Source organism: Engraulis encrasicolus, chromosome 2 (assembly GCF_034702125.1).
Source record: "Engraulis encrasicolus isolate BLACKSEA-1 chromosome 2, IST_EnEncr_1.0, whole genome shotgun sequence".
Taxonomy (NCBI): Eukaryota; Metazoa; Chordata; class Actinopteri; order Clupeiformes; family Engraulidae; genus Engraulis; species Engraulis encrasicolus.
Window position 1 is genome coordinate 56224160 of NC_085858.1, and position 12686 is coordinate 56236845.

Here is a 12686-nt window from a genome sequence, read left to right on the forward strand (position 1 = left end):
TGTATCATTTGTTTAATAAGTTTGCAACATGATTTTCTACTGAACACCAGATTGTGTTTAGTTTTAACGTCTGTGTGATTGTGATTAGTTTAAAAGTCTTCTGTGAGTCAGTGATCCCCAATTCTGAATAAAAGAAGACACCTATAAAGTTGATGTTACTGTCACAGCTGTCCACAACTCATCAGCTGACTACAGGACCAAAGCAGACATGGGGATCATTGTGTTGTCACAGAACACCTCATCAAGACTGACACAGTTGTATTGTTAGCCGCCATGGGTGGGTTTTAGGATGTGAGGTTTGATGCTGATATATAATCTCATATTTTATTTTGTGTATTGAACTGGATAGTATTTGTTTGGTGACTTCTTAAGAGACTGTGAATGTGATGCAATTGCTAATATATATATATAATTAATGCAACCGTTTTTTTAATGAATCTTTGTGCTTTTTCATCAACTTTTTATCAACTGCCTTTTCTTTTTCATCAACACCACGTAACTTTTCGTTTCATTTACCAGATATCCATATCCAGATTTGCTTCTTTTTAAATAAAAATACTGTTTGAATTGATTAGTTTTCTTTTACTAGTTCAGATCCCATATGTGCCTGTGTTGTGTTATGTTACTTTAATGGTGTAGCATACCATACCATCTCATCGTAGAACAGTAGGGCTACCTTTCACCTGAAGCTTCTGAATGGTAAGGCTAGACATATTGATGAAGTGGATTAAATCAAGGGAAAGGAGGAAACAGGAGATACAAAAATAAAATAATTGTATTTGAACAGCATTCACACATTGAACAGCACACATTGAACATTTTGAACACATCCACACACAAAGTAGGTCAGTATGAGCTCACAAGTTTACTGTATGAAAGCTTGCCTTTTAGAATTTTCACTGGAATAGGAAACCATATTTATGCAGACACCTTGAGGCCATGACATCTCTCTCTGTTCCCTTTGGAGTTAGTGAGGCAACAAACGTGACTCAACTGAGAACTGACTCATCTCTCAGCTCATCTACCCAATGTTCACACACTCAAGTCGCATTTTCTGATCGATGTCGTCATCTTTTATTACATTAGACTTAGCTGACACATTTTATCCAGAGCGACTTAAAGTTGTTTTTATAAAGAGCATTGGTTACTGTCCCTGAAGCAGTGTGGGATTAGATGCCTTGCTCAGGGGCACTTCAGCCATGGCGTGAGATAGGGAGTGGAAGGATGAGATTTGAACATGCAACCCTCTGATCTAAAGTCCATCTCCACTGGGCCATGGATGGGGAGTGCAGATTTTTCAAACTGAAAAGAGAAACAAGGGCAGAATAAGATGACACACAGTCCAACATGCTTCACAGTGAGTTGATGCAAATGCTGCACAGCCACTTTCTGATAGTGAGGCCTAATGGTGTTGAGTTGAACCCTTATACTATCAGATTGGTTATCATGGGATATGAGTAGGGGTTAAATCAGGGGTGTAAAGCTCATTTAGATTCAGGGACCACAAACAGCCCATGTGATCTCAAGTGAGCTGGATCACTAAAGTAATTGTGGAATATCGCAAATTTCAGCTTCATATGAGATTTACTTTGACAAATTTAGCGCATTTTTGTCTGAGGACGGATCGAACTATCTGGTGGGCTGCATCCGGCCCCTGGGCCTTATGTTTGACATCCCTGGGTAAGGTTAGATCAGTCAGTGACGTGGAAGTGGCATGTCAAGGGAAGGATAATGACTTGCTGTTGGGTAGACACCAGAGTCAGAAGAAGACTGAACCCAGCTGTTTAATTTGATACTTGAAACCCATTGGCCTCAAATATAAAAGTGCTTTGAACAAACAACCGAGGATACAAAACTCACTTGACTTGACTAAACAACAGGTTTCCAGATTGAGAGGCCTACAGTAGCCATAGCCATTCTTATCGTCCTAAATCTAGTACACAGCGCCCTCAAGAGTCCTAAAGCCTGCATTTATAAAACGGAAATAAAAAGGAATATAATTGGGCATTTATATAGGGGAAATAAAAGGAGATTAGACGCGCTGGCTTAGCTCAGGAGTTACTTCTGCATAACATTTACTTCTGAAGTGATAGATTACGCACCCTCCCGCGCAAGCGGGATCGAACCCCGGGCGCTGTCCAGCGTTTTGAGGAAGGGCACATTTCTGTGTTTTGTGTCCATAGCTAAGCCTGTTTTGAAAGGTGTGCGAAAAACGGATGTAGGCCTAAATATTTCCCGAAAGACCTTTCCTTTCTTTAAAAAAAACTTTTTTATCCGACCTTTCCTTTCAACCCTGCTGTTTCATTTGATGCCTGAGACCTATTGGTCTAAAAAACGATATAAAGGCGATTTGAACAAACAACCAAGGGAATAAAACTAACTTTGTGCATTGCTCAAGAACAGGCGCTTGACACATTAGGCTACAATAACCTTTGTCAGTCTTCTTCCTAAATCTACTAAACAGCGCCCTTATGAGCCTGTGTTTATAAAGGGAAAATAAAAAGCCATCAAATGCGCTGGTCTAGCTCAGGGGTTACTTCCGCATAAACTTCACTCTGCAGTGATACTTACGCACCCTCTCGCGCAAGCGAGATCGAACCCCGGGCGCTGTCCAGTGTTTTACGTTCCAACCAAGGATGGATCACTGAACGGGCCTACCGGGCCCAGGCCCAGGGGCCCAAGAGCCTGGGGGGCCCTGGGGGGCCCTGAGGCCCAGGCCTCCGCGCAGAAATTTTGAATAACCTACTGCTACTGGGCCCCTGAAGTCATGGAACACTGGTTATGTTATGTAATATGAGTCAATAAAGCCCTTATGCCATATGCCACATGCTTTGTCATTCATTTATGACGGAGGAGATCAAATAGTATAGTGCGTCATAGGGCCCTGAACCCTCTTTCATGGCCCTTGAATAATGTTACATGGGGCCCTGACACATGGGGTATTTACTCATCTATTTGAAGGGGCCCCTTTAATGGTGTATAGGCTATGTTATGTAGGGCCTGGGGATCCGAATAATGTCGTTGCAGGGCCCGACAAATGGCTTGCATTTGCTGAACCGGTACCTGGTATCTGACAGGGCCAGGGCTTATATTATGAGGGGCACTGGGGATAAGAATGGGCCCCTGAAACATATGTTGGCTGAACCGGTACCTGATATCTGACAGGGCCCCTATATTGGCTTATATTATGAGGGGCCCTGGGGGTAAGAATGGGCCCCTGAAACATATGTTGGCTGAACCGGTACCTGGTATCTGACAGGGCCCCTATATTGGCTTATACATCAGGGGCCCTGGGGGTAAGAATGGGCCCCTGAAACATGCAGTATCTTGGCTGAACCGGAACCTGGTATCTGGCAGGGCCCCTATATTGTCTTATATTATGAGGGGCCCTGGGGATCAGAATGGGCCCCTGAATAATGTCATTGCAGGGCCCCTGAATCATTGGTTATATAATTATTACATACTTGCACATTTTGTATGGCAATGGTTTTGAAACATAACAAACAGCCCTGTGTGATCAACAAGTAGGCCTAATTGAGTCATCATGTGTGTGCCAGGCCAGCTTATTTTTTCATTCTTCATATTCGCTGTGATCATCCCCTCATTTAAAGTGTTATTTTATTTGGTAATGCAATATCTACAGGGCTCTAAATTAACAACAGCCAACCGGCCAAATATTGATGAAATTTCAGTTTGGCTGGTAGAAGAGACAACCTTACTAGCCACATTGGCCCATTAGTAAATGTGTGTTTGGCTAGTAAAATTAACATGTAACCACTTTGGCTGGTGATGAAAAAAGTAGATTTAGCGTCCTGTCTATATAGTGCAGCGGCTAACCAAAACAATCGTTCAGTTTGTGATACAAGCATGAAAATTGATACACATGTAGCCAAAGGCATTCTAAAAAGAACTGGATATGGAGCCATCGTGAATTTTCAACATGGTGGCCATATCAGCCATTTTTCAAAATGGCCGCCAGCAACAACAGTTTTCTTACGAGTAATGGATATAATATGACATTTTAGACATATTCACCATTCATACTACTTGGTAAATGTCTTATGGATAATTTAAAAGTTGTCATGAATATTCAAGATGGCCGCCATTTTCAAGAAAAAGGCCATTACCGTTACGGAGCTGGAAATAGTGTGAAATTTAGAACGTTGCTTCCTTACCACCCAGTACTGTACTGTAGGCCTACTGTACTATACTCTACTATGCTGTACTGTAATGTGAAATACCGTACTGTACTGTACTGTACTGTACTGTATGCTACTGTACTGTCCTCTACTATACTCTATTATACTGTACTGTACTGTAATGTGAAATACTGTACTGTACTGTACTATACTGTATGCTACTGTACTGTACTGTACTTTGCTATACTGCACCGTACTGTATGCTACTGTACTGTACTATACTGTACTGCACCGGTATGTATGCTACTGTACTGTACTGTACTATACTCTACTGTACTTCACTATACTGCACCGTACTGTATACTACTGTACTGTACTATACTGTATGCTACTGCACTGTACTGTACTTTGCTATACTGCACCGTACTGTATACTACTGTACTGTACTATACTGTACTGCACCGGTATGTATGCTACTGTACTGTACTGTACTATACTCTACTGTACTTTTCTATACTGCACTGTACTGTATACTACTGTACTATACTGTACTGCACTGTACTGTATGCTACTGTACTGAACTGTACTACTGTACTTTTCTATACTGCACCGTACTGTATGCTACTGTACTGTACTGTACTTTTCTATACTGCACCGTACTGTATGCTACTGTACTGCACTGCACTGCACTGTACTGTACTGTAGTGTACTGTACAGTACAATTATAGAACTGAAACATGTAGAGCATTCTGAGGTCATGTACAATAGAAAGCAAAAAAGTGTAGTGGGAATGAGTTATGTTACTGTTGCCACTCAAAAACTTGAAGGTTAAGCTTATCATGTGGCATTCATGTCAAGTTCATGTTAAGTCATGTGGCATTTTGTTGGGGGGGGCGGGGAATGATAGACTATCCTTCCTCCCAGACCTTTTGTGTGCCTTGCATATCAAGAAAATGAGTACCGGTAATGATTTACTTTTATAGTATATACCATATGAGAATTGTTGTTTTATATAGATATTTCTCCTGTGGGTAAGGGTGGGGCATGCTGTCCATCAGCTGTCAATTTTGAAGTAGCAATTGAAGTACTCACTGACTAACTGTAATGCAACTTGTGACACACTTAGTAGGTGAGGACTTGTTTGCAAATTCAGGAAAAAACAATTGACATCTGTCTACTTACTCAACACCTACTTAGAAAACATTTCCATTTAATTTGAACTGAAGACATATTGTAGCCTACATGTATATTGAGTAATCTCTCTGTAATGCCATTCTAAAGATGGCAGAAATTCACTCAATATATGCACAATGCTACTTGTGAGAATGTATAATCACAGTTGGTGATCTTATGGGTTCTTCATACATATGGAGAGGTCCTGTCTTTTACCCTCTCTCATACAAATAAAAAATATCTGTTATGGAAAATAGAGGATGGAGAACCTGCTACCTTGGACAACATCCTGCACTGACACTTCCCCATTCAGATGCTGAGCAAGCATTAGCAGCAGTCGTCTATTCTCAACGTAGTTTTACTGTGGGAAATGTTCATTGGAATTCAGACCAAGAATCTTCTCAAATCATTTACAATGGTACATTTGCTGTGAAGCATGTCAGCACAGACTTATACTTCCACACTATGTCCTACATACCTACAATAATCGATTCGGTAATGCAATTCAATTCAATGCAGCAAGTTCCATAATCGATGCAGAATTTTTTTTCAAGTTTTCAATTACTCTTCCGTGGATATTTCAGGAGCAAATGAATGTTAAATTAAATAAAAGCACTTCAAAGCATTGAAAACTGCAAGACTGATACAGAAAACAGCCAAAAAAATGTTGCTCAGTATCTGACTACTTGTATTGCCTCATCATGACTGATGAAACATTTACTTTGCTTTCAATAGAAATGTAATACATTGCAATGCATGGAATGGAATGGAATCGAATCGCTACCTCCCAAATCGTAATCGAATCGTGAGGGCAGTGCCAATGCACACCACTACTATGTACATTTTTGTACTTCTCATCAATCTGGTCAAGCAGACTACCATTGCCCTTTCATCTCTGCTGAGTTCGGGACTATATTAACATTGTCAGCTAAGTATAATGTCATGTGATAACAATATGACATAGTAGAAAGTTTTTTTTTTCCGGAGGCCTCCTAGGCTAGAATTACAGCATATACCCTAAGGAAACACCATGCAAAGTGCTTTTGTCAGTTCCGTAATGGTAAAACCCTTAACAGACTCCATAATGACTGGGCTGCCATTTAGAAAGAAACAGTGATACTATACTGTATATCAAGTATAGAATGAGATAAAAGGAAGCTTCTGGTTAATTCCAAAGTTCCAAATTAGAATTCTGCATCATGAAAAATGACTGATTTGACACCGATATCACCTATATCAGATAAATCAAATGACAGCGGCCATCTTGAAAATGGCAGCCATCTTGAATATTCATGACAACTTTTCAATTATCCATATTACATTTACCAAGCGGTATGAATGGTTAATATGTCTAAAATATGTTATATCCAAGAAAACTATTGTTGCTGGCGGCCATTTTGAAAAATGGCTGCCATGGCCACCATGTTGAAAATTCACGATGGCTCCATATCCAGTTCTTTTTTGAATGCCTTTGGATATATGTGTACCAATTTTCATGCTTGTATCACAAACTGAACGATTCCTTTATATTTTGGAGCTAAGCTATTAGACTAATATGGCTCTGGGAGAATGCAATTGATACTGACAGAGAACGAAGACCAAACCCATGCATCATTGATTGTCATACCGGGGAACCTAGGACCCAGGGGACATAGGACCAGGGAACAGCTACCACACTCCCGATTGGCTGCGATGCAGAAGGAAACGTTATTTCCGAAAATGTTTGAGCAGCTTTCAGCAGTGGTAAAATAGCCGAAAGATTTTACAATAGACACGCAATTTCCGAAACCTGTAAAATTGAAAAACAAATTCGAACGGCAGAGTTAGCAAAGTCATTTTGATATAACTGTAGTATTAGACAAGTTTGAATAGACGGCAGTCAGAGACACTCTAGCATTGGTGGATGATCGCTCTGTTATCATGCTTGGATTATATGGGATTTTCTATGTCAAAGAAAACGTCAAAAGGTAAGAGATATTTTGAATTGCGCTTAAATTGAGTAGGTTTGATGTACACCATGGCTTTACATCAGTCTATTTTTTTGCATGGTTGAATGAAATGGGGTTGTTCCACAAACTTGAATTGATTCGTGGCCTGACTGAGGTTGATGGTGTCCAAGGCAGCTGTCTCATGAAATAAAACCACATTGTATCCCATAATGGAGCCTGCTACGTTTATTAGCATTAGCAGGCTGATTTACTTGAGTCAGTATAGTTGTATTTAAGTTGTTGTGGGACTTTCCTCTTGTATTGGATATCTGTTGTCCACTAGCGCACGGGCATGCCTTTCAATTTGAAGAAAGAAATGTTTGTGTTTGAAAGTAACTTCACGTTTTACAATAATATGTTCTCGGTCATACAATTACGCGCTCCATGTGTCAAAACGTTCTGCTCCGCTGGTTTCTCGGTGCGTTTTATTCTATGGGCTACTTTTAAAGGATCACTGCTTGGCCACGAACTGGAGAGCTTTGACAAAACTATCGGAAGCAGGTGCTCATCTCAACTGTTTTCTTCGTCCAGATTGTTGACGCATAGCCTATGATAGGCCTAATATGCAGCATAATGGAAAGCGGCAAAATATACTTTCTTTGTGTACTGGTAATAATGTAGGCCTACCTGTGGTCTTTTACACGACATCTTTTAAATGTCGAAAGCAAAGACTTCTCCGAAATGTGAACAGTCTTAGCCTATGATGTTGTTAGTGAATTGGAGTCGCTTTCAGCAGAGTAGAAAGTAGGCTACCTTTGGGCTGCACCGTGCGCAAATGCCGTCGCTTGCCAACCATGGCACAGGTGTATTTCCGACTCCCGTTCTGTATTGCCGTTCCTCTGGTGTGTTTTGGTGTGGAGTTTTTGCCTGCCTGCATAGCAAAATTTCCTGGCAAAACCCTGAAAACTTACTAGAATTTTTGTTTGATGGGGGGGGGGGGGGGGGGGGGGGGTGTAGTAGGTTGTAGTAGGGGGGCCCTGCGTCATCGCAGGCCCAGGGGCCCACAAAATGGTAATCCGTCCCTGGTTCCAACATGTTCTGATAAACGCCACACTGAGTTGTGTGTTGGCTAGGGGTGCGCAAAACGAGTGTTGTTTCCCGACAGATGAATCCCACCTTCCCAAGTTGAACCCAGCTCTTTACTGTAATTTGATGCCTAGAACCTGTTGGCCTACAAACCTAAGTGTTTTGATCAAACAAGGAAATAGGCCTAAAACTAACTTTGGGCTTAAAGAAAGGACCGTTTTTCAGATGTAGGCCTATCCATTTACATTGCCAGTCTTCTTCTCCCTAAATCTACTAAATAGCGCCCTCGTGGGCCATAAAGCTTGAATTTATAAATGGAAAATAAAAATGATTGAAACGCCCTGGCCTAGCTCAGGGGTTACTTCCACTTATTCGCTCCTACAGTGACGGAACCTCTCGCGCACGCGAGATCGAACCCCGGGTGCTGTCCAGCGTTTTAGTGAGGAACGGCACAGAGTTGTGTGTCGGCTAAGGTCAGGTCAGTGCGCGAAACGGATGTAAATATTTCCCGAAAGAGTAATCTCACCTTTCCATGTGAAAGTCTAACCCAGCTGTTTAATTTGATACCTGGAGCCTGTTGGCCTACAAACATAGGCCTATAAAAAGTGCTTTGACCAAACAAGGAAATAAAACTCACTTTTGGGCATAAATAAAGAACAGGTTTCCAGATTGACCCATTTCCATTAAAGTAACCTTTGCCAGTCGTCTTCTCCTTAAATCTACTAAACAGCACCCTCACGACCCCTATAGGCCTAGTCTGCCTTTATAAAGGGAAAATAAAAAGAGATTAAACGCGCTGGCCTAGCTCAGGGGTTACTTCCGCATAAAATTCACTCTGCAGTGATACTTACGCACCCTCTCGCGCAAGCGAGATCGAACCCCGGGCGCTGTCCAGCGTTTTACCTTTGTTCTGCAGAGGAGTATGTTTTTATTTAAGTCTGTCTTCGATGCACTTAATAGTATAAATAATGTGCTAAAATAATTACGGTAGTAGGTTTATTAGTGCATCATCTAGGCTACTAAATGAAGCTGATGGTACATATAGGACAGTTTGCTTTGGTCCATTGAGAAATATCACACTTGGGTCTATTTTTGTTATTCTGTGGATTGCAAAGGGTAGCTTGTTAGCAGGGAAGCCGACAGGGGGGACACAAGGGTCAGTTGTTCCGGGCCCAGGGAAAAGGGGCCCCAGAATTGGCTCCTTATTACATTATTGGGCCGGGGGCCCTTTTAGTTGATTTTGTCTCAGGCCTGTAAGTTGTCAGCGGCCCTGCCTGTTAGTCATCTTGTTACTCAAACTCTCTGACAGAGTGTGACTCAAATAGGGGCCAAGAAGTAGGAAGAGGTTTTGTAGATGCCATAGTTCTGCTTTCCCCTCTCCTCCACGAAGTTCCTCCTTTGACAGTTAAGTTCACATTAAACTATTTGGATTCGCACGACCACCGTATTTGAAACGTATCGGTCTATCTTCCATGGCAGACAAAGCATTCGTGTATCACCGACTCAGACTCACACTTCTTTTCACAGCAGGTAAGCCTTTCACATATCAACAAGATGACAGAAAAACATGAGGAATTAAGCAAGATCTTTGTTGGTTTTGTAAACGGTCAAATTCTTGCTATGAGGCAAGCAATAGAGTGTACCCGTAATGTACAATTTCCTACAGCCAGATGGGGTGCCAAGCGAAATTTCAAAGGAGGGAACATTTGAAATAAATCTGACACTATTGTAGCAAAGTGTGAGCTGTTATTCACCCTCCAGGGGCCTGCCAAGCTTGGTGACAAGATGCATCTCTGCTTACAGCTTATATCAACTAACAACCCCAAATAAATTACTGTACAAGTTATGCATTGATGCTCTGTATAAGAGTTTCACTACTAGAAGGCCTATAGGAATCTGACATTTTAGACATTTTTTTCAGTAGTAAGAGTGATCTTTTTAAGTCTTGACTTGCTTTTTCCTTTCTCTCATTTGTCTGTCTCTCTGTTTCATCTTTTTATAACATTTTACTCCATAGTTTTCCGTGTGGATTCATGTGGCCTGGTTCCCAAAGAGACCAGCTCAGAACTATGGCCCAAGGAGGACTCCACCTTCCATATCCCCTGTGACGTCAACGTGGTTCAGTGTGGGAACAAAAAGAACACAGAATTCACCTGGCACGTACTCCGAAAATCCTCTTCAGAACTTCTGAACACAGGCTCCTCACCTAAGTACGCCGTCTTAGAAAAGGGAGCTCTTACAGTGAGGTCTTTCAACGCCAATGACAGTGGGGTCTACTTCTGTGGCGTGAGCCTCGGGGACCAAGGGAAAAAAGGACAACAGATGATTGGACATGGGACACGGGTGACAATCGCAGGTGAGAGGACGAAATGACATGGAGGATAATGGGACAAATATTAAATATCTGATTTGTGTATTGTTTTTTTTTTTTTTTTTTTTTAACAATTTTATGCGTATTACATGCCCTGTGTTGTGTCTAGTGCTAAGCCATCAGATCCAGCAAGCGTTTCTATGGCTGTTCTTTGCCATCCTGGCCCTCTACAGTCTTATTGTCCTGATTCTCCTCATCATGAAGATGGTGAGTTGGTGTTCTATGTGCCATCTTTATTTGATTAGAATAACAAAGTGGTATTTAAAGGTTTTGTGTGTATGAGTGTTTTTATGTGCGTGCATTTTCTTTTTTTCTACAGATGGGACGTGATATTTCAATTGGAGGAAAATCTGGAAATGGCAGCAGCTCAGGGGTCACTATTATTCTTCTTGTCTCCTCCACAAAGCTTTTTCTTTCAGTTCTGAAACGTCCTTTTTTCAGTTATTTTCCATGCCCCTGCAGTTTGAAATTATCCCTAAATATATATTTGGCTCAGGATAGAGTTAGGCTACTGTATTATCGTGCATCGTGCACATCCTCTGAGAACATCATGTTTTTGTTAAAGCGTGTAGTGTGTGTTTTATATGTCTGTCTCATTACCCAATTACGTGTTACAGAACAGCTCTACCAGAAGAAGGCACTTCCGGGCTGTGGTGCAAGAGCTCTACAGTAAGAGGAACCCCCGCAACTCTGCAACATCCCCAGCCCACAGACCTGCGCTAGACTGCCAGGTTCGAAACCACACTGCTGCCACATTGCACATACTCATACATATATCATGCTAACCAATCTGATATCATAACTCAAAAAAGACTGAAGGAAAAAAATCCTTGGTCCAGGCACTTCAGTTGGTTAATGTAGTAAAAAACAAACTTTATTTAAAGGGCAAATTTGCCCTTTAAATAAAGTTTGTTCTTTAAACAAAGTTTGTTTTTTACTACATTAACCAACTGAAGTGCCTGGACCAAGGATTTTTTCCTTCAGTCTTTTTTGAACATTGAACCCCTTCCAAGAGCACCAGTTGGTTTTGAGGGACACTAGTAGCGCTCTACCAACTCTTTCGCTGATATCATAACTGTTGAACTTAGCAACATGAGGCCTTGCTATCAGAATCTGGTCTGCGCAACATTTTCATCAACTCAATCAATGTGAAGCATGTTGGACCTGTTATGTCATTACGCACTTGTTTCTCTTTTCAGTTCGAAAACCCACACACCACGGCACAAGATGACGACATCTATCAGAATATGTGACTTCACTTGAGTGTGTGAACAATGGGTGCTGTGAGAGTCAGTTGAGTGTCAGTTGAGTCACGTTTGTTGGCAAAGGAAACATGCTCCAGTGAAAACATATTCCAGTGAAAATTCAACAAGGCAAGCATTCATACAGTAAACTTGTGAGCTCCCACTGACCTTCTGTGTGTGTGTGTGTGTGTGTGCGTGTGCGCATGTGTGTGTGTGTGTGTGTGTTTGGATTAATGTAATGTCGGTATTATAATTTTAAAACAATAAAGTTTTTTTTATGTCAGCCACCATGACGCACGGCCTGTGTGTGTATTTGGATAAATGTGTGAGTGTGTGTGTGTGTGTGTGTGTGTGTGTGTGTGTGTGTGTGTGTGTGTGTGTGTGTGTGTCTGTGTGTGTGTGTGTGTGTGTGTGTGTTTCGATGAATATAATGTCCGTTTATAATTTTAACGTTTTTAAGTTTTTCTATGGACAACCGTTTACTTGGTATTGTTCCAGTTCTGCAATTGCTTTTCACCTGCTGCTCTCCATCTCACCACCCATACATGTGCTGGGTTGAATGCAGAGATTGGGTAGTTGAGATTGGGTAGTTGTTTTAACGTTTCCAATGGGGCATGACTTTCTCCATATTGTTTCCTTAAACAAAGATAACTCAATTGGACAATTATCTAGGCCCTGTCTAATCATTTAACCCCTTAAGACACGGCTTTATAAATTTGTTGTTACCAGTATGGTAATGACCAAG

The 12686-nt window shown here is 41.4% G+C and overlaps 1 protein-coding gene across 1 annotated transcript; it reads left to right on the top strand.

Moving 5' to 3' along the window:
- The first annotated feature begins 9677 nt into the window (after window positions 1–9677).
- LOC134463752 (uncharacterized) lies at window positions 9678–12221 on the top strand. Its single transcript, XM_063216998.1, has 6 exons — window positions 9678–9856; window positions 10344–10682; window positions 10807–10904; window positions 11017–11070; window positions 11315–11428; window positions 11897–12221. Exons 1-6 carry the CDS (start codon window positions 9799–9801, stop codon window positions 11948–11950), a joined length of 717 nt encoding a protein of 238 aa, XP_063073068.1. The 5' UTR covers window positions 9678–9798; the 3' UTR covers window positions 11951–12221.
- The last annotated feature ends 465 nt before the right edge of the window (window positions 12222–12686 follow it).

What these genes read in the sequence shown, in the direction of transcription:
- LOC134463752 (XM_063216998.1), top strand. Translation starts at nt 9,799, where the DNA reads ATGGCAGACAAAGCATTCGTGTATCACCGACTCAGACTCACACTTCTT. An exon ending in GACACGGGTGACAATCGCAG is followed by an intron (nt 10,683 to 10,806) that starts GTGAGAGGACGA and finishes TGTTGTGTCTAG; the next exon opens with TGCTAAGCCATCAGATCCAG. An exon ending in TTCTCCTCATCATGAAGATG is followed by an intron (nt 10,905 to 11,016) that starts GTGAGTTGGTGT and finishes TTTTTTCTACAG; the next exon opens with ATGGGACGTGATATTTCAAT.